Source organism: Heptranchias perlo, chromosome 2 (genome assembly GCF_035084215.1).
Source record: "Heptranchias perlo isolate sHepPer1 chromosome 2, sHepPer1.hap1, whole genome shotgun sequence".
In the NCBI taxonomy this organism is placed as follows: Eukaryota; Metazoa; Chordata; class Chondrichthyes; order Hexanchiformes; family Hexanchidae; genus Heptranchias; species Heptranchias perlo.
The window spans coordinates 116,197,203-116,219,732 of NC_090326.1; the positions used below are offsets into that span (position 1 = coordinate 116,197,203).

The 22,530-nt window shown below is 44.5% G+C and overlaps 1 protein-coding gene across 1 annotated transcript; it reads right to left on the reverse strand.

Moving 5' to 3' along the window:
- Window positions 1–159: 159 nt before the first annotated feature.
- On the reverse strand, window positions 160–22,312 carry LOC137332361 (protein phosphatase 2C-like domain-containing protein 1). The gene is made up of 3 exons (XM_067996127.1): window positions 22,186–22,312; window positions 16,008–17,057; window positions 160–1,484 (listed from the first exon to the last, which is right to left on the reverse strand). The coding sequence occupies exons 1-3, from the start codon at window positions 22,310–22,312 to the stop codon at window positions 205–207; spliced, it is 2,457 nt and encodes an 818-aa protein (XP_067852228.1). The 3' UTR covers window positions 160–204.
- Between the last annotated feature and the right edge of the window lie 218 nt (window positions 22,313–22,530).

Genomic DNA, 22,530 nt, shown 5'->3' on the forward strand with positions numbered 1-22,530 from the left:
CCAGATTTCCATGTCTGACTGCGCATGTGCGCTTCTCCGGAATTTGCTTTTCCATTTACCCATAAATAACGGTGAGCGCTGTTCGGCTCTCCGTTGTTTTTGGAGCAATTTCCAGGCCATTATATCTGGCTGTGGCCAGTTTAAAGTTCAGATAGATATAAAGTTGAAGTTTCTTTAAACATACCATTTCTGGAGTGGACGACATCACTTCTGCTCTTCTACAGAACATGATTTAGCACATCCAGGAAGCAACAGTATGAGCACTGTAATGTTATCACAAGCTCCTGCTTGTTTAGCAGTTTCGACTAATCTTTCACTGATCGTATTTGCTAAAGTCTCATACTGAATTTCTAGTGGTTCCTTCCTTGTTGCTTCTATGTTTTCTCCCTGAATCATAATATAAGCATCGTCATATGGTGTTTCAATGGCAACCCTTTCTGGCGAAGAAGTTCCAATTGGCTCAGAACTCAATGACACTGAATTTTGAAGATTCTTTGATTCCTTGGTGATATTCTCTTGGCTATAGTGATCATTTAGTTCCTCAGTGGGTGAAAGCTCCTCAGCAACACGAATCACTGCTAGTTTGTCATCACTGTATTCCTCCTTTGTTAAAAGCTCCTCAGAAAAGGATTCTATGGAAGTTCTGTTGTCCTTAACTTCCTGTAGAGGTTTCTCAGAAAAATTGTCCACAGATGTCCTGTCCTCACTGTGTTCCTCATTTGATATATGATCCTCAAGAAGGCTTTCTGTGGATGTGCTGCTGTCATATTCTTCATCTGGTGGAAGCTCATCAACAACATTTTCAATCGATATCTTGTGTTCCTCCTTTGCTGCAATGTTCTCAAGTAAATGATGCATGGCTTTCCAAATAGTACCGTGTTCCTTCTTTACTGCAAAATGCATGAGTAAACGTTCTATGGACTCCCTATTACTACCGTGTTTCTTACCTATTAAAAGTTCCTCAAATAAACGTTCAATGGACATCAAAGCATCTTCGTGCCCTTCCTGTGAAAACTCCTCAAGCAAATGTATTATGGAGGCCCTTCTGTCAATGTTTTGCTCATCTAATGGAAGTGTAACATGTGATGAATGAATAAATGAGCTATTCTCTTTACGTTTAGAGTCTGTGTGAAAAGATCCAAAATAAAAAGAAAGCATTTGCAATGAGATTGAAACTACTTCACGCATATTTAGCACTTTCCAAAATCCACTTGAAGCTAGAACAAGAAACTGGCATGAGGAGTCAATAGGGACAGAGGCAGTATACGGTATTGGTACAATATATTTTTTAAGCTTGGGGTCTCCATGGTATCCAAGCCCTCGTGTTGATTGAATGAGTCCCTCTACAAGCCCATGTCGTTCATTTTTACTGATTGTTCCACCAGTCTGAAGAATACGTTTACATTCTTTACGGTTTGAAGTGCTGTGGTTTCCAGTTAAACGGTAACCTTTTCCATTTTTACACAAGATAGCATGTACATCACCTGTAGAAAGATACACATTGAGTTACTGATTGTGTACTGAACATAGAAATATTTAGTCACTTTTTAATACTTTTTTATTGTGTGTGGTAAACAACTGTGAATTAATTCTTTGTACACAATTTAAATGCTAAAGATTTTTTAAAAATCATGAATCAATAATTAAATACATTTCATGTTCAATTCTGATTGATTACTTAAGGGGTCATTTTTATGAAATCACTCTCCTAGTGGGGAGCCTCACCCACCAGGAACACCTATTAGGAATTCAGACACTCATCCCCACAATTTTCCGTCCATTAAAATTGCATCCTACATAAAATGGAAATGTATGCAACAAATTACCTGAGAGGGCTAGTTAACTGTAAGTGAACTGGAAGTTGATATGACCTGGGGGAGGGGAGCAGAATATTTTCCCTAAAAGATACAGTTGGAATTATCTAATCTTAAACGGGGAGATGAGAAAACAGCCAGGGAATTTCCTCTGAGACTAAGATCACACTGGTAACAGTCCCACGTGGAAGGGTAACAGTTGATGCCAGACATAATGTCCATTCAACTGTGGGAGCTGGATTTGAATCCAGCCTGTCTGATGAAATAAAGTTTCTTCTTTCTGCTGGCGACCAGAGCCATACGTCTCAACCTAGTTCCTACTGCACGTAGGCACAAATCACTGCACATATTCACACTCACTCAGGGGTCATAAGGATAGCTACGGCAGTAGTTTGAGACAAGTTGGTGGGGCAAAGTAGAGAGTGTACTCTGCATAGGCTTTACTGTAAAGTGTCATGCATGACAAGCTGCATATGCTTTCAACGCCCACTTCTTTATCTCTGCTCTCCCTTCACATCATAAGCTAACCAGTCTTTCATTTCAGCTGTTAAGAATGTGGATGCCCTACATCCAGTTAATGAAGTGGAGTCCAGCCTTCCGGAAGATGCACCGTCACTCGATCTGACTCTCGCAAGCACCAGCTCAGATATTGGCACCGTGCAGAATTTAGAGGTTAGGTGAGAGGAGGTATCTGCATGTCGTGACACACCAGGCACAAGTGCACAGGAGCTAGGGCAGGGGGATAGGACGCCCCAGGAGCAGCTCGCTGGAGGGCAAGGTCACATACTTGTTCTGCTACAGAGGACTCAGATGCTGACTTTGAGAGGTCAAGCTATGGAAGAAGGCTAATGGGCAACTACCAGGAAATGTTAGGTGCACTGAGCAGCCTGCCAGAGAGCTTGCACACAATGTCGCAGAACATGGAGGAGTCCAACTCCAACTTGTCTGAAGGCTTTAAGCAGAGCATGGAGACTATTCTGTCTAACGTAAACTGTGTGGTCAGATTCATCAACACAGTGGAACCCACCATGCTGGGGCCTGTTATGACAGCTCTGACAAAGCTCAGACGGCGACTATGGCAGACTGTTGTCATGGAAGCTCAGCAGCCATTACTTTAGGGGCCATTGTTGAAAGGGGCTTCCAGCGCCATTGCTCCATGGGAGTGGCACCTGCTGTCCTCTCTTAGGATGAGTGCATGCCTGCTCCCCCGCCAGCCACTCCACCAGTCCCCTTAATAGTGCTACACAGCCAGCCGACCCAGACCATTTCAGCCCACGCCAAGATGCTACAGTCTGCAGCCGAGCCCTCTAGGCCCAGAACTACTCACTGTCGTCTAACGCCATGTGAAGTGTCCTCAATGGAAGCTCAGCAGCCATCCACCTCCCAAGCTGTAGCCACTGGAGAAACACATTGTACGAACACGAGGATAAGAAAACGAGCACACAAGACAGGCACTAAGGGCTTGCACAAGGGTGAGTTGTGATTTTTTTTGTGGATGACGTCAGAATATTTCTTTGATTAAATTTAGTTTTTGTTCTGGATTTGGTGTTGGTGTTTATCTTTGTAGTGAAGTGAGGGCAAGAGCTATAAGTCTGGAGTGAAGGAAGGTGATCGTATGGTGATTGTACGAAAAGTGGCAAGGATTGTGGCACTGTTGGTGACTGGGGAATGGGTGGGCTGATTTAGGTGAATCGCTCCTCGATGAGCTGGTTTCTGGAAGCTCTGGCAACTAGGGGTACTGGCGGTCGCTGCCTCTCCTCCTCCTCATTCTCATGCATTTGTTTCTTCCCAGGTGGTGGTAAAGGCTGGGTCCTCATGATGGCGAAGCAGAGAACGGCAAATCTGTATACTCACTCAGGGGTGTACTGCAAAGCTCCTCCAGAATGGTCCAGGCAGCGGAAGCATTGCTTGAGCATGCCAATTGTCTGTCCAACAATGTTCCTTGTGGCAGCATGGCTCTCTTTGTAGGCATACTCTGCAGCCGTAGCGGGTTCCTAACAGGAGTCATGAGCCAGGTCTGGAATAGATGGCCCTTGTCGCCCAATAGCCAGCCTCTAAATTGGTGGCCTGGTTGGAATAAAGGCGGCACAGAGGACTGGTGTAGGATGAAAGAGTCATCACTGCTGCCAGAACAATGGGCACAGACCTCCATGATGCACTGCCTGTGGTCACAAACCAGCTGTACGCTGCGGGAGTGGAATCCCTTTCGATTGATAAAGTTGCCAGGCTGATAAGGGGCATGCATGGTAGTATGTGTGCAGTCTATTACACCTTGAACCCTGGGGAAGCCTGCCATACGGTCAAAACCTAGTGCTCTCATGCCCTGCTTTGTTCTGTCCATTGGGAAAGAGATGGAGTTGTTCCCACTGGCTTAGAGAGCCTCGGTGACCTCCCTAGTACATAGGTGTACAGCGAACTGGGAGATGTGGCTGATGTCACCTGTTGCAGCCTGAAAGGAGCCTGGGTATAAAACTTGAGGGCCACGGTGACCTTAACTGCCACAGGCAGCGCTGTCCATACCCTGGTTCGAGGCTCGCATTGTGGCTGCAGCAGGTGACATAGCTCGGTGATAGCCTCCTTGGTGAAGTGAAGGCGCATCATACATTGCTCTTCAGTAAATGTAGTGCAGGAGAAGTGCTCCCTCAATACCCTCTGTGGATTTGGCCTCCCACGGAGTGCCCTCCTCCTCCTCCTCCTCCTCCTCCTCCTCCTCCTCCCTGTTCTGGCAGCTGCTACTTCTTTATGGTGTCTTCATTTCTGCTCCCTCTCATCCTCCAGCCCTGAAGGCAACCCTATGGAGAGCACCCATGTCTGCAGCAACTATTTCTGAGGCAAACAACAGGAACAGCGCAATACCAGCAAAATCTTTCTCTGAGTAGTCAACGTGAACTTTCCTGAGTGATAAAACACACCAAAGAACACCCAGAACTCAACCATCAGCCTGAAATGATAAACCAGCAACTAGTCTGTAAGAACTGCATGATTCCTTTAAATAGCCCTGGTCCCGCTTAGCGCCACATTATGCTGTGCGAGTTCAGCACAAGGCAGATGAAGCAATGGAGCATTCGGAAATCGAAAAGGGGATCCTAATTTGAATAAATTATTCTGGGTTTTAAATGTTCCCAACATACGTTTCTGCCACTAGGGCATCTACTTTATTCAATATGGCGGGAGGCCCGCTTCCGACCAGAAATGTGCACGCACTTCCTGCCCTCCATATTTGGAGCTTAGTAGGGCGATTAATCAGATTGTCCTGAAATCTAGTAATGTTGTACTACGCTTGATTTCTCTTAATGTGGTAGTAATGTTAACCTTTAGTCTTTGCCTATCAAGCCAATTTAAAGTACCACTGGACTGTTGGGCCAGGGCTGACCCTGCAGCAATGGCCAGCTTCAAAATTAAGCAATAAGAGACTTAATAAAAGACGTGCCACTGCATACTGGTTCCTAAAGTTTCCAAGAACTTCAATCATTTGATAAGTGTTAGTTCTGCAAAGGAAAACATCTGGGCATACATCATCCTTTTTAATTGGTGCCAATGATACCAATGGCACTAAAGAATAACAAATCCCCAGGACCAGATGATTTTCATCCCAGAGTTTTAAAGGAAGTAGATGAGAACATTGCAGAAGCCTAACTATAATCTTCCAAAGTTCTCTCGATTCAGGAACCGTTCCTTTAGATTGGAAAATTGCACGTCATTCTGCTATTTAAGAAAGGTGAGAGAGGGAAACCAGGGAATTATAGGCCAGTTAGCCCAACATCTGTTGTTGGGAAATTACTAGAGTCTATAATTAAGGATAGAGTGACTGAACACCTTGAAAATTTTCAGCTGATCAGAGAGAGCCAGCATGGATTTGTAAAGGGTAGGTCATGTCTGATGAACCTGATTGAATTTTTTGAAGGGATGACTAAAGTAGTGGACAGGGGAACGTCTATGGATGTTGATTATATGGACTTCCAGAAGGCATTTGATAAAGTCCCTCATAAGAGGCTGTTAGCTAAAGTTGAAGCTCATGGAATTGAGGACAAATTATTGACCTGGTTAGGAAATTGGCTGAGCAACAGTAAACAGAGAGTAGGGATAATGTGCAGGTACTCAAATAGGCAGGATGTGACTAGTGGAGTCCCACAGGAACCTGTGTTGGGGCCTCAACTATTCACTGTATTTATTAACAACTTAGATGACGAGACAGAGAGCCACATATCCAAGTTTGTTGATGACACAAAGATAGGTAGCATTGTAAGCAGTGTAGATGGAAGCATAAAATTACAGAGAGATATTAATAGATTAAGTGAATGGACAAAACTGTGGTAAACGGATTTCAATGTAGGCAAGTGTGAGGTCATCCACTTTAGACCTAAAAAGGATAGGTCAGGGTACTTTCTAAATGGTCTAAAGCTCGAAACAGTGGAGGTTCAAAGAGACTTAGGGGGTCCATGTCCAAATATCATGGACAGGTACAGAAAATATCAAAAAGGCCATTGAAATGCTGGCCATTATATCTAGAGGACTAGAATACAAGGGGGCAGAAGTTATGCTACAGCTATACAAAGCCCCGCGGGGTTAGACCACTCCTGGAGTACTGTGTTCAGGTTTAGGCACCGCACCTTCAGATGGATATATTGGCCTTGGAGGGAGTGTAGCGTAGATTTATTAGAATGATACCTCGACTCCAAGGGTTAAATTACGAGGAGAGATTACACAAACTAGGGTTGTATTCCCTGGAATTTAGAAGATCAAGGGGTGATTTGATCGATGTTTTCAAGATATTAAGGGGAACTGATAGGGTACAGAGAGAGAAACTATTTCCGCTGGTTGGGGAGTCTAGGACTAGGGGACATAGCCTAAAAATTAGAGCCAGGACTTTCAGGAATGAAGTTTGGAAACATGCAAAGGGTGGTAAAAGTTTGGAACTATCTTCTGCAAACGGCAGTTGATGCTAGCTCAATTGTTAATTTTAAATCTGAGATTGATAGACTTTTGTTAACCAAAGGTATTAAGGGATATGGGGCTAAGGCGGGTATATGGAATTAGCTCACAGATCAGCCATGATCTCATTGAATGGCAAAACAGGCTCGAGGGGCTAAATGGCCTACTCTTGTTCCTGTGTTCCTATGATACAGAAACAAAGACAAGACTTATAATTAAAGGAGTTAGCCCAATGAAAAGAGCTCATTGAGTAAGGAAAATTAAATACTGCTTATATGGAGTTGTATTTTAACTTTTATATAATATGTGGTGCAGAATTGTGCTGATTGTCACGTTGAAGGAGTGAGAGAAATGTATAAAAACTGGCAGCTTGTAATGAGTATTTGGATTTGTAAAGGCCTAAGATACTGAGCTTAGAACTGTAACATGTTTGAATCCCAAACCAACCATCACCGGGTGTGGTTATAAGAACAATTTTTTAAGTCTATGTTTAAGTACTGTTGCATATACTGTATACTTAATAAACCTATGACAACTGACTTCAATGTTCTAGAGCCTTATTGAAAACCTTACACTAACAATACAAATACTTGTGCGGCTGTTTGGACTGTGGATGAGAATAAACTACTCCAAGTGGACGTTAATGTGCCCACACTTGGCAATTCCTATTTAACTTAAACAAATGTGGTGTCATGCACAGGGGCAGGACTAATACCAAGGCCAAGTATACTTACGCCCTATGGGTTACAGAACCGTAGTGTGTTGAGAAGAAAAAAATTTCGGCGTTATAGTACATAATTCACTTATGGTTCACGAACAGTGCCATGAAGCAATTGTATTCCCAGAGGATAGTAGACCCATGGAATGAATTGCTGGCTTGGGCGATACATGCAGATTCAATGCATTTCTTCAAAAGAGAGCAGGACCAGTTCCTGGCTGCAGCAGCAATCACAGCATATAAAAGGTAGGTGGAATAAATCTGAGATTGATATACTTTTGTTAACCAAAGGTACTAAGGGAAATGGGGCTACGGCAGGTATATGGAGTTAGGTCACAGATCAGCCATGATCTCAGTTGAAGTTGAAGCCCATGGAATAAAGGGGGCAGTGGCAGCATGGATACAGTATTGGCTAAATAACAGGAAATAGAGAGTAGTGGTGAATGGTTGTTTCTCAGACTGGAGGGAGGTATACAGTGGTGTTCCCCAGGGTTTGGTGCTGGGGCCACTGCTTTTCCTGATACATATTGATGACTTGGACTTGGGTGTACAGGGCGCAATTTCAAAGTTTGCAGATGACACAAAGCTTAGAAGTGTAGTGAACAGTGAGGAGGATAGTAATAAACTGCAAGAGGATATAGACAGGCTGGTGGAATGGGCGGACACATGGCAGATGAAATTTAATGCAGAAAAGTGCAAAGTGATACATTTTGGTAGGAACAACGAGGAGAGGCAATATAAGCTAAAGTGTACAATTCTAAAAGGGGTGCAAGAACAGAGAGATCTGGGGGTATATGTGCACAAATCTTTGAAGGTTGCAGGGCAGGTTGAAAAAGCGGTTAAAAAAGTATACGGGATCCTGGGCTTATAAATAGAGGCATAGAGTACAATAGCAAGGAAGTTATGATGAACCTTTATAAAGCACTGGTTCGGCCACATCTGGAGTATTGTGTCCAGTTCTGGGCACTGCTCTTTCGGAAGGATGTGAAGGCCTTAGAGAGGGTGTAGAAGAGATTTACCACAATGGTTCCAGGGATGAAGGACTTTAGTTACGTGGATAGACTGGAGAAGCTGGGGTTCTCCTTAGAGCAGAGAAAGTTGAGAGGAGATTTGATAGTATTCAAAATCACGAAGGGTCTAGACAGAGTAGATAGAGAGAAACTTCTCATTGGCGGAAGGATCAAGATCCAGTGGGAAATAGATTTAAGATGACTGGCAAAAGAACCGAAGGAAATACCTTTTTACACAGCGAGTGGTTAAGATCTGGAATGAACTGCCCGAGGGGGAGGGTGGAGGCAGATTCAATCGTGGCTTTCAAAAGGGAATTGGATAAGCACTTGAAGGAAAAAAATTTGCAGGGCTACGGGGAAAGGGCGGGGGAGTGGGACTGGCTGGATTGCTCTTGCAGAGAGCCGGTACGGACTTGCCGGGCCGAATGGCCTCCTTCCATGCTGTAACCATTCTATGAATACTAAGTCATATATATCATGGTCATTGTGGTCTTCTGGACTAGTTTTGATTGCCTAGGGGGGTTAGAGAGAAATTTTCCAGACTTTTCTCCTCAATTGGCCTTAGGTTTTTATCTGTTTTTTTGTCTTTCCCAGGAGTGACATAGCTGCAGATGGGTTGGCTGCGTGGGGCAAGCTTGATGGATCAGCTGGTCTTTTCCTGTCCATCATTTTTGTTTGCAAGATTAGGTTGAGCCTGGTTGGAACAGTGTGGGAGGTCAAAGAGAGAAATGTCAGAGAGGGAATTAAAGTAGTGAGCCACAGGAAGGTGAAGGGGACCCTTGTGAGTAGAATGGAGGCATTCAGCAAAGCATTTGATCTTCCCAATGTGGAGGGAACCACACCATCAGCAGTAAATACAGTATGGAAGATTGAAGGAAGTACACATAAATTGCTACCTTGAACGGAAGGAGTGAACGAACAGATATTGTAACTGCCACGATATTGTAAGGTGCTAGATGGATAGCAGCTAAAACATGAAATGGCTGTATAGCAAAAAAGGGTACCCCAGAGGGAAAATAAAACAAAAAGCAAAGTACTGCAGATGCTGGAAATCTGAAATAAAAACAGAAAATTCCAGAAACACTCAGCAGGTCAGGCAGGATCAAGTTAGGTTAACATTTCAATAACAACATCTTGCATTTATATAGTGCCTTTAATGTAGTAAAACATCCCAATGCGCTTCACAGGAGCATTACCAAACAAAATTTGACACCGAGCCACAAAAGGAGGTTATAGAAGAAGGGGTAGGTTTTAACATAGGAACATAGGAACAGGAGTAGGCCATTCAGCCCCTCGTGCCTGCTCCGCCATTTGATAAGATCATGGCTGATCTGTGATCTAACTCCATATACCTGTCTTTGGCCCATATCCATTAATACCTTTGGTTGCCAAAAAGCTATCTATCTCACATTTAAATTTAGCAATTGAGCTAGTATCAATTGCCATTTTTTTTTAAAATTCGTTCACGGGATGTGGGCGTTGCTGGCAAGGCCGGCATTTATTGCCCATCCCTAATTGCCCTCGAGAAGGTGGTGGTGAGCCGCCTTCTTGAACCACTGCAGTCCGTGTGGTGACGGTTCTCCCACAGTGCTGTTAGGAACGGAGTTCCAGGATTTTGACCCAGCGACAATGAAGGAACGGCGATATATTTCCAAGTCGGGATGGTGTGTGACTTGGAGGGGAACGTGCAGGTGGTGTTGTTCCCACGCGCCTGCTGCCCTTGTCCTTCTACGTGGTAGAGGTCGCGGGTTTGGGAGGTGCTGTCGAAGAAGCCTTGGCGAGTTGCTGCAGTGCATCCTGTGGATGGTGCATACTGCAGCCACAGTGCGCCGGTGGTGAAGGGAGTGAATGTTTAGGGTGGTGGATGGGGTGCCAATCAAGCGGGCTGCTTTATCTTGGATGGTGTCGAGCTTCTTGAGTGTTGTTGGAGCTGCACTCATCCAGGCAAGTGGAGAGTATTCCATCACACTCCTGACTTGTGCCTTGTAGATGATGGAAAGGCTTTGGGGAGTCAGGAGGTGAGTCACTCGCTGCAGAATACCCAGCCTCTGACCTGCTCTTGTAGCCACAGTATTCATATGGCTGGTCCAGTTAAGTTTCTGGTCAATGGTGACCCCCAGGATGTTGATGGTGGGGGATTCGGCGATGGTAATGCCGTTGAATGTCAAGGGGAGGTGGTTAGACTCTCTCTTGTTGGAGATGGTCATTGCCTGGCACTTATCTGGCGCGAATGTTACTTGCCACTTATCAGCCCAAGCCTGGATGTTGTCCAGGTCTTGCTGCATGCAGGCTCGGACTGCTTCATTATCTGAGGGGTTGCGAATGGAACTGAACACTGTGCAGTCATCAGCGAACATCCCCATTTCTGACCTTATGATGGAGGGAAGGTCATTGATGAAGCAGCTGAAGATGGTTGGGCCTAGGACACTGCCTAGGCCCAAGAGAGTTCCAAACTTCTACCACCCTTTGTGTGTAGAAATGTTTTCTAATCTCACTCCTGAAAGGTCTGGCTCTAATTTTTAGACTGTGCCCCCAACTCCTAGAATCCCCAACCAGTGGAAATAGTTTCTCTCTATCCACCCTATCCGTTCCCCTTAATATCTTATAAACTTCGATCAGATCACCCCTTAACCTTCGAAACTCTCGAGAATACAACCCCAATTTGTGTAATCTCTTCTCGTAACTTAATCCTTGAAGTACGGGTATCATTCTAGTAAACCTACGCTGCACTCCCTCCAAGGCCAATATGTCCTTCCGAAGGTGCGGTGCCCAGAACTGCTCACAGTACTCCAGGTGCAGTCTAACCAGGGTTTTGTATAGCTGCAGCATAACTTCTGCCCCCTTGTACTCCAGTCCTCTAGATATAAAGGCCAGCATTCCATTAGCCGCCTTGATTATTTTCTGCACCTGTTCATGACACTTCAATGATCTATGTACCTGAACCCCTAAATCCCTTTGGACATCCACTGTTTTTAACTGTTTATCATTTAGAAAGTACCCTGTTCTATCCCTTTTTGATCCAAAGTGGATGACCTCACATTTGTCTACATTGAATTCCATCTGCCACAGTTTTGCCCATTCACCTAATCTATCAATATCCCTTTGTAATTTTAAGTTTTCATCTACACTGCTTACAATGCCACCAATCTTTGCGTCATCGGCAAACTTAGATATGAGACTTACTATGCCTTCATCTAAGTCATTAATAAATATTGTGAATAATTGAGGCCCCAAGACTGATCCCTGCGGAACTCCACGAGTCACATCCTGCCAATGTGAATACTTACCCATTATCCCTACTCTCTGTCGCCTTTCGCTCAGCCAACTTCCCAACCAAGTCCGTACTTTTCCCTCGATTCCATGGGCTTCTAACTTAGCTAACAGTCTCTTATGTGCGACCTTATCTAATGCCTTCTGGAAGTCCATATAAATAACATCCATTGGCATTCCCCTGTCCACTACTTTAGTCACCTCTTCAAAAAATTCAATCAGGTTTGTCAGGCATGACCTACCTTTCACAAATCCATGCTGGCTCTCTCTGATTAACTGAAAATTCTCGAGGTGTTCAGTCACCCTATCCTTAATTATAGACTCCAGCAATTTCCCCACAACAGATGTTAGGCTAACTGGTCTATAATTCCCCGGTTTCCCTCTCTCTCCTTTCTTAAAAAGCGGAGTGACATGTGCAATTTTCCAATCTAGAGGGACAGTTCCTGAATCTAGAGAACTTTGAAAGATTATAGTTAGGGCATCTGCAATCTCTCACCTACTTCCTTTAAAACCCTGGGATGGAAACCATCTGGTCCTGGGGATTTGTCACTCTTTAGTGCTATTATTTTCTTCATTTCTGTTGCTTTACTAATGTTAATTTTATCGAGTCCCTGTCCCCGATTCAATATTAGTTTTCTTGGGATTTCCGGCATGCTATCCTCTTTTTCTACTGTAAATACTGACGCAAAGTAATTGTTCAACGTGTCCGCCATTTCCCCATTGTCAATGACAATATCCCCACTTTCAGTTTTTAAGGGGCCAACACTGCTCCTCACCACCCTCTTTTTCTCAATATAACTATAAAAGTTCTTTGTATTGGTTTTGATATCCCTTGCAAGTTTCTTTTCATACTCTCTTTTTGTAGCTCTTACTATCTGTTTTGTGACCCTTTGTTGATCTTTGTATCTTTCCCGTTTGCCAGGATCTGTGCCATTTTTTGCCTTTTTGTATGCCCTTTCCTTATATCTTATACTGTCCCTTACCTCTTTAGTTGTCCATGGCTGTTTTTTTTGGCAAGTAGAGTTCTTGCCCCTCAGGGGTATAAACCGGTTCTGTATCTCGTTAAATGTTTCTTTAAACATTTCCCACTAATCATCAGTCGTTTTACCCATTAACAGATTTGCCCAGTTTACTGTGGACAGTCTCTGTCTCATCCCATTGAAGTCGGCCTTGCCCAAGTCTAGAATCTTAGCAGCTGATTCACTTTTTTCCCTTTCAAACACTACATTGAACTCTTATCATGTTATGATCGCTATTGGATAGATGTTCATGCACAGTTAAGCTGTTAACTAAATCTGGTTCATTACTCATTACTAAATCTAGTATGGCTTGCCCCCTTGTTGCCTCTAGGACATACTGGTGTAGAAAACTATCACGGACACACTCAAGAAATTCACCACCTTTCTGACAGTTGCTAGTCTGCTTTTCCCAATCTATGTGAAGGTTAAAGTCCCCCATTAAGACCACTATGCCTTTGTTACACGCTTGTCTAATCTCTGCATTTGTATAATCTAGCACTTCAGAACTGTTGCCTGGGGTCCTATACACAGCTCCCACTATAGTCTTAAGATCCTTTCCTATCTCTCAATTCAACCCATAAGGTCTCTATTGGCTGCTTACCCCTCGTTATATCCTCCTTTATCATTGAATTGATTTCATCTCTAATCACTAAGGCTACTCCTCCCCCTCTTCCATTTTCCCTATCTCTCCTGTAGACCTTATTACCCGGTATATTTAGTTCCCAATCCTGACCATCCTGCAGCCATATCTCAGTAATAGCTATCATGTCATCCCCTCCAATTTGAATTTGAACCTGTAGTTCATTTAATTTATTCCTTATACTCCGTGCATTTGTATATAGAACTCTTAGTTGGGCCACACACCCTAGCCTGACCTTCAGCTTTGATGCTGGTTTAATCGCCTTACACCTTCTAGTTTTCACTTTATCTGTAGTGGCTAAAGTACACTTTCTTTCTGCTGCTCTACGCTTTTCCCTTTCACTTGTTCTTGAACAACTATTTGAACTATTTGTATTGTAAATTTCCCCTGGGTCTTCCCCTCTCTTGCCGCTCTCAACTTTACTCCCTTCTGCCTCCCCGCTAGGTTCCCATCCCCCTGCCACTCTAGATTAAACCTTCCCCAACAGCACTAGCAAACACCCCCGCGAGGACACTGGTCCCGGTCCTGCTCGGGTGTAACCCGTCCCGCTTGTACAGGTCCCACCTTCCCCAGAACCGGTCCCAATGTCCCAGGAATCTAAATCCCTCCCTCCTACACCACCCCTGCAGCCACGCAAGGGCAGAAGCATCTTCAAAGAGAAGAGAGAGATAGAGAGGCGGAGAGATTTAGGGAGGGAATTCCAGAACTTAGGGCCTAGGCAGTTGAAGGCACGGCCGCTGATGGTGGAGCGATTAAAATCGGGGATGTGGAAGAGGCAAGAACTGGAGGAGCTCAGAGATCAAGGAGGGTGTAGGACTGGAGGTGGTTACAGAGATAGGGAGGGGTGAGACCACAAAGGGATTTGAAAACAAGGATAAGAATTTTAAAAGCGAGGCGTTCCCGGACCTGAAGCCAACGTAGGTCAACGAGCAGGGGTGATGGGAGAACGGGACTTGATGCGAGTTAGGATACGGGCAGCAGAGTTTTGGATGAGTTCAAATTTATGGAGAGTGGAAGATGGGAGGCCAACCAGGAAAGCATTGGAATAGTCCACTCTGGAGGTAATGAAGGCATGGATGAGGGTTTCACCAGCAGATGAGCTGAAGCAGAGGTGGAGACGGGCGATGTTACGGAGGTGGAAGTAGGCAGTCTTGGTGATTGTGCAGCTAGGTGATCGGAAGCTTATCTCAGGGTCAAATAGAACGCCAAGGTTGCTAATGGTCTGGTTCAGCCTCAGACAGTGGCCAGGAAGAGGAATGGAGTCGATGGCTAGGGAACGGAGTTTGCGGCGGGGACCAAAGACAATGGCTTTGGTCTTCCCAATATTTAGTTGGAGGAAATTTTCACTCATCCTGTACAGGATATTGGACAATCAATGTGACAAATGAGAGGGAGTGGAGGGTTCATTTCAGGCCTATGATCCTTTCTCCAGAAGCTGCCTGGCCTGCTGAGTGCAGCATTTTCTCTTTTAATCCCGGAGGGAACCATCCCTTCAGAAAGTGGAGAGGAAGGGAAGATGTGCTTGGTAGTGGGATCATGTTGTAACTGATGGAAGGTGATCTGGCAAATGTGGGTGATTGTGGGATGGAAGGTGAGGACAAAGGGAACCCTGTTTGAGTGAAAGGAGAAGGAAAGACTGAGAGCAGAGGGACGGTAAAAAGGGCAGACGCAGTCAAGAGTCATGTCGACCTATGCTCATGGGAACTTCAGCTGAGGAAAAAGGACATTTCAGAAGCTTTGATACAAAAAACTGGAGTTGGCACCCCTCTTTTTTTCCCCCACAGTATGGAAATGCTTGCTTATCTTTCAGTTTCCAGCACTGACAAATGGTCATACCTGATATAATAAATTGTCTTTTATTATTACAGATGTTGACTGAGATGCTGCGCATTTCTAGCACTTTCTATTTTTGTATCAAATTTCCAACTGTTGCAGATTCTTTTCTTTTCATTTGTATTAGTTTATGAACTGTGGAGATGGGGAAGCTGGTAAGGCCAGCATTTGAAAAATGACCTTCAAGGTGATAAAGGTGTGGATAATGGATCCAACAGCAATGCAGGTGAAGTTCCAGAAAAGGAACAAGGCAGTCCTGGCCTTTGAATAAGGCTCAGTTCAGGATGAAGCAGAAAGTTGAGGTTGCACGCCCCAGGTTCAGCCTAAGCAGGAAGGTTGATCGAGTGGGAGTCAAATGTAAATAATTGTTGATTAGAATCAAATAAGATGGTTCTAATTTTCTTTTCTCAAATACATGCACGGACAGTGAATGGTCACATCAGAATATTGCCCGAGGTGTTGTAGAGTGGTGAGGAATTACCATTTGTGAGAAGCGAGAACAATGGAATCCTTTTGAGATCTGTCAAAAGTTGCCAAATCCCATTTCATACAATAATGATTTTTATAATGCAGTTTATAATTTTTTTTAAATAAACTGGTCTTTTAAACTTTAAGTTATTGGGTGACTGAGTTAGATAAGCAGCGTGGGTATACAAGACACAAATTATTTGATCTGTTGCACTAGCAACTCTTGAATGGATGAGTTACAAATCAGCTTCTACTAAAAACTCAAAAGCAACCAGCCTGTTATTTGTTCCGTTACCATGTTACCTGCATTAGCGATGTGCAATGTTCCGATTTCACACGTATTGGCTTCCGAGTTGTTCTCAGAGCTGCCCTCACTTGCTTCAGTTGTGCTCGGGGATTGGGAAGCTGCGGGTTCTATGAGACAGGTGGTAACTGCACAGCCGCTCCATCGGATCTTCGAACTTTCATTACGCCCCAACCGCAACATTCTGTCCATTTTCCAAAAGGCTTTAGTAAAAGCCAGGTGGATCGATCCATAACGGTGGTCTTTGGTGCCTTTGTTCTTGGCTGTTGTCGACGAGGATGGAACGATGTGCGACTCCGTGTTGGTGCTTTTGGGAAAGAGCAGGTCGAACCTGGAGAGATAAGCGCGTTCTTGGTCTGACAGCGAGTAAGAATGTCCGGCCATTATCAGCTGTTCTAGAATCAGAATGGGCAGCTCTTTGGAAGCGAACTGTGCCGCAGACATTCCATGAAAGCCATCGAAGAGTCCGATGAACCACGTATTGCTCTGGCCGCCGTAAGAATCCACAAAAACATAAGCATCTTCCATCTCGGATTTCCAAAGAGCATTCCTGTCCTGACAGATACCGAGGGATTTTATGCAGGCATCCCCAGGCAGCTCCAAGGACAGTGGGACTTCTTCACTACACACGATGGGCTTTTCACTTATAAACGGCCACATTGACATCCGGTTTGACTTCACCAGCTCGTATGCGAAGTCGATCTTCTGCAGCTCGAGCGGGCTCCATTTCTTGGATCGCATCCTCTTGGAAATGATGCTCCTTCGGCGGAGCCGGAGGGAGAGCAGGCTGACCGGCAGCTTGCCTGCGCGGTACAGCAGAACAACAAGCGCACGATGTAGGGCCTTGTGGTGACGGACACTCCGCGCATGCATTTTCTTGTTACAGGTTAAGCATGGCACCGTCAGCAAGTCACAAGGTGACATATCCAGGGTTGGTGCAGTCTGCGACACAGAAGGCATGTTCTCGGTGAAGCTCAGAGGCATTTTAATCTCCTGCATGGGAGTATAAGTGGAGACTGGGCAGTAACTGCAAAAAGCAAAGTAGTGTGCTGCAATGGAATCGCGCTACAGTCGTATACAGGAGGAAAACTCTCCGTTGGCACGTACTTGAAGTGCAGAAACAGTATTGCGTAGACATATAAGACATAAAATGAAAAAAAAGGTTAGATTTCAACTAGTCATAAAGATATAGAACAAGCTTTCCTGATGCAATAGTCATGTTATTACAAAAGAGAGTTCGAGAAACCTATCAGAAAAAACACAGCTCAATGCACTAAACAAATGTTTGACAGAATTTTGCGAAAAGTAACGTGAGCACCAAATTAGAATTATATCAAATATTTTTAATGTGACCAAACCAGTACCTAGAAAAAGAACTTGCATTTACCCACAACGTTTTAGAAAGAAACTTGTATTCAATTACTCTAAAGATCTCTCCGGGAAAAATATAGCAGCAGGTCCATTTGATGAACACATCAGCCCTCAGTATGTTCAGATATTTCTTTAAAATGATTCAGTCAGAGACAGAACATATTTACTTTGCAAGAGTTTGATGTGTTTCCAGCATTACCTTTTATCCCAAAGGGAACCACCCCTTCAGAAAGTGGAGAAGAAGAGAAGACGTGCTTGGTGGTGGGATCATGTTGTAACTGGTGGAAAGCGATATGGCAAAGGTGGGTGATTGTGGGATGGAAGGTAAGGATAAAGTTTCACTATTTGAGTGAAAGGAGAGGGAAGGATTGAAAGCAGAGGGACGGAAAAGGGGCAGCCAAGAGTCATGTCGACCAATGCTCAGGGGATCCTCGGTTGAGGGAAAAGGAGGACATTTCAGGAGCTCTGATCCAAAAAGTGGAGTTGGCACCCCTTTTTTTCCCAACAGTATGGAAATGCTTGCAGTTCCTTTTAGTTTGCAGCTCTGACAAATGGTCATACCTGAAATGTCAAATTGTCTTTTCTTTTTACGGATGTTGACTGAGTTGATGTGTATTTCCAGCACTTGCTGTTTTTATTTCAAATTCCCAACAGTTACGGTTTTTTATTCTTTTTATTTGCATTAACTAAAGTATATGAAGGGTGGAGATGGGGAGGCTGTTAAGATTTGAGAAATTGATCTTCAAGGTGATAAAAGTGTGGATAATGGATCCGACAGCAATGTAAGTGAAGTTCCAGAAATGGAACATGGCAGTCTTGGCCATTGTATAAGGCTCAGTTCAGGAATGATATGGAGATGCCGGTGATGGACTGGGGTGTACAAATGTAAGGAATCTTACAACACCAGGTTATAGTCCAACAGTTTTATTTGAAAATCACAAGCTTTCGGAGGCTTTCTCCTCACCTGACGAAGGAGAAAGCCTCCGAAAGCTTGTCATTTTCAAATAAAACTGTTGGACTATAACCTGGTGTTGTAAGATTCCTTACAGTTCAGGAACATAGAGAAAGTTGAGGTTGCATGCCCCAGGTTCAGCCTAAGCAGGAGGGTTGATCAAGCGGGAGTCGAATGTGCATAATTGTTGATTAGAATCAAATAAGATGTTTCCAACTTTGTCTTCTCAAATACATGCACATACAGTGAATGGCCACATCAGAATATTGCCCAGGATGTTTTAGAGTGAAGTGAGGGATTACCATTAGTGAGAACCAAGCACAATTAAGTCCTTTTGAAATCTATCAAAAGTTCCCAAATCTCATTTCATACAATAATGTTTTTTATAATGCAGTTTATAAATGTTTGGTCTTTGTTGGTTTTTAAACTTTTTAAAAAAAAGTTATTTAGAGTAGTTATCGAAAGGGACAAGGAACAATCAAAGGTGATGATACTCAACTGGAAGAGTGAGCTGAAAGGCGATCTGGCCCGGGTGGATGGAAATTAAGCTTGGCAGGTAAAATAGTAAATGAGCAATGCGAGGCCTTCAAAGAGGAGATAGTTTGGGTATAGACTAAACACACCACTATGAAGGGGAAAAGGAAGGGCATCCAAAGCAACAGCTCCCTGGATGGCTAAAGATCTGGAGATTAAATGAAACAGAAAAAGGAGGCTTATGATGAATGTCATATCCATAACAGAGAATCAAGCAGAATACAGAAAGTGCAGAGAAGAACTGAAATAGGAAATAAGAGGGGCAAAGAGCTTACACAAGAAAAGATTAGTGGGTAACATAAAAGGGAACACTAAAGTCTTTTCTAAACATATAAACAGTAAAAGGATAGTCAAAGGAAGGGTGAGGCCAATTAAGGACCAAAAAGGAGAACTTCTTGTGGAGACAGAGGGCATGGCTGAGGTACTAAATGAGTTCTTGGCATCTGTCTTCACTAAAGAAGAGGTTGCTGCCAATGTCACAGCAAAGGAAGTAGTAGAGAAATTGGATAGGATAAAAATAGATAAAGAGGAGGTACTTAAAAGATTGGCAGCGCTCAAAGTAGAAAAGTCATCTGGTCCGAAAAGGATTTTTAAAAAATTCGTTCATGGGATGTGGGTGTCGCTGGCGAGGCCGGCATTTATTGCCCATCCCTAATTGCCCTTGAGGAGGTGGTGGTGAGCCGCCTTCTTGAACCGCTATAGTCCGTGTGGTGAAGGTTCTCCCACAGTGCTGTTAGGAAAGGAGTTCCAGGATTTTGACCCAGCGACGATGAAGGAACGGCGATATATTTCCAAGTCTGGATGGTGTGTGATTTGGAGGGGAACGTGCAGGTGGTGTTCCCATGCACCTGCTGCTCTTGTCCTTCTAGGTAGTAGAGGTCGCGAGTTTAGGAGGTGCTGTCAAAGAAGCCTTGGCGAGTTGCTGCAGTGCATCCTGTGGATGGTGCACACTGCAGCCACTGTGCACCGGTGGTGAAGGGAGTGAATGTTTAGGGTGGTGGATGGGGTGCCAATCAAGCGGGCTACTTTGTCCTGGATGGTGTCGAGCTGCTTGAGTGTTGTTGGAGCTGCACTCATCCAGGCAAGTGGAGAGTATTCCATCACACTCTGACTTGTGCCTTGTAGATGGTGGAAAGGCTTTGGGGAGTCAGGAGGTGAGTCACTCACTGCGGAATACCCAGCCTCTGACCTGCTCTTGTAGCCACAGTATTTATGTGGCTGGTCCAGTTAAGTTTCTGGTAAACGGTGACCCCCAGGATGTTGATGGTGGGGGATTCGGCAATGGTAATATCGTTGAATGTCAAGGCAAGGTGGTTAGACTCTCTCTTGTTGGAGATGGTCATCGTCTGGCGCGAATGTTACTTGCCACTTATCAGCCCAAGCCTGGATGTTCTCCAGATCTTGCTGCATGCGGGCTCGGACTGCTTCATTATTTAAGGCCTTGCGAATGGAACTGAACACTGTGCAATCATCAGTGAACATCCCCATTTCTGACCTTATGATGGAGGGAAGGTCATTGATAAAGCAGCTGAAGATGGTTGGGCCTAGGACACTGTCCTGAGGAACTCCTGCAGCAATGCCCTGAGGCTGAGATGATTGGCCTCCAACAACCATTACCATCTTCCTTTGTGCTAGGTATGACTCCAGCCACTGGAGAGTTTTCCCCCTGATTCCCATTGACTTCAATTTTACTCGGGCTCCTTCGTGCCACACTCGGTCAAATGCTGCCTTGATGTCAAGGGCTGTCACTCTCACCTCACCTCTGGAATTCAGCTCTTTCGTCCATGTTTGGACCAAGGCTGTACTGATATCTGGAGCCGAGTGGTCCTGGCGGAACCCAAACTGAGCATCGGTGAGCAGGTTATTGGTGAGTAAGTGCCACTTGATAGCACTGTCGACGACACCCTCCATCACTTTGCTGATGATTGAGAGTAGACTGATGGGGCGGTAATTGGCCGGATTGGATTTGTCCTGCTTTTTGTGGACAGGACATACCTGGGCAATTTTCCACATTGTCAGGTAGATGCCAGTGTTGTAGCTGTACTGGAACAGCTTGGCTAGAGGCGCAGCTAGTTCTGGAGCACAAGTCTTCAGCACTACATCTGGGGCCCAAAGCCTTTGCTGTATCCAATGCACTCAGCCGTTTCTTGATATCACGGGGAGTGAATCGAATTGGCTGAAGACTGGCTTCTGTGATGGCAGGGATATTGGGACGAGGAAGGTATCGGGATACATCCTAGGTTGCTGAGAGAAGTAAGGGTGGAAATTGTGTAGGCTCTGGCCACAATCTTTCAATCCTCCTTGGATATGGGAGTGGGGCCAGCGGACTGGAGGGTTGCAAATGTTACAACCCTGTTCAAAAATGGGGAGAGGGTTAAACCCGGTAATTACAGGCCAGTCAGCCTAATATCGGTAGTGTGGAAAAGTTCAGAGACAATAATCTGGGATAAAATTAATCGTCACTTGGAAAATCATGGATTAATACATAACAGCCAGCATGGATTTGTTAAAGGCAAGTTGTGTATGACAAACTTGAATGAGTTCTTTGATGAAGTAACAGAGAGGGTTGATGTGGGTAGTGCGATTGATATGTATATGGACTTTCAAAAGGCGTTTGATAAAGTGTCACATAATAGACTTGTTAGCAAAATTGAAACCCATGGGATTAAAGGGACAGTGGCAGCACTGATATGAAATTGGCTAAGGGACAGAAAGCAGAGAGTCGTGGTTAACGGTTGTTTATCAGACTGGAGGGATGTATACAGTGGTTTCCCTCAGGGGTCAGTATTAGGACCACTGCTCTTTTTGATATATATTAATGACATGGACTTGGCTATACAGGACATAATTTCAATGTTTGCAGATGACATGAACTCGGAAATGTAAACAATGTGAAGAATAGTAGCAGACTTCAGGAGGACACAGACAGAGACTGGTGAAATGGGTAGACACATGGCAGATGAAATTTAATACAGAGAAGTGACGCATTTTGGAAGGAAGAATGAGAGACAATATAAACTAAATGGTGCCATTTTAAATGGGATTAGGAACAGAGATCGCGGGGTTTACGTACACAAATCTTTGAAGGTGGTAGGAGAAGTTGAGAAAGCTGCTAAAAAAAGCATACAGGATCCTTGGCTTTATAAAGTTGATGCAACCTTATGATTTAACCCATAAGCCCCAGTATCATTCTGGTGAAACTGCGTTGCACCACTTCCAAGCCTCTTTTACTAAAAATTCAAAAGCGACCAGCCCGTTATTTGTTCCGTTACCATGTTACCTGCATTAGCGATGTGCAGTGTTCCGATTTCACACGTAACCGGCTTCCGAGTTGCTCTCAGACCTGCCCTCACTCAGCTTCAGTTGTGTTCGGGGATTGGGAAGCTGCGGGTTCGATGAGACAGGTGGTAACTGCACAGCCGCTCCATCGGATCTTCGAACTTTCATTACGCCTCCAGCCGCAATATTCTGTCCGTTTTCCAAAAGGCTATAGCCAAAGCCAGGTGGATCGACCCATAACGGGGGGGTCTTTGGTGCCTTTGCTCTTGGCTGTCGTCGAAGAGGATGGAACGATGTGCGACGCCGTGGCGGCGCTTTTGGGGAAAGAGCAGGTCGAGCCTGGAGAGATAAGCGCGTTCTTGGTCTGAGAGCGAGTAAGAATGTCC

Bases quoted from the DNA above. Each gene is read 5' to 3' on its own strand.
- LOC137332361 (XM_067996127.1), bottom strand. From the start codon at position 22,312: ATGAAAGTTCGAAGATCCGATGGAGCGGCTGTGCAGTTACCACCTGTC. The intron at 17,058-22,185 runs GTTACGTGTGAA...ATTCCATTGCAG, and splicing joins TGAGAGCAACTCGGAAGCCG to CACACTACTTTGCTTTTTGC. The intron at 1,485-16,007 runs GTAACATGGTAA...ATCTTTCTACAG, and splicing joins ATTGCACATCGCTAATGCAG to GTGATGTACATGCTATCTTG.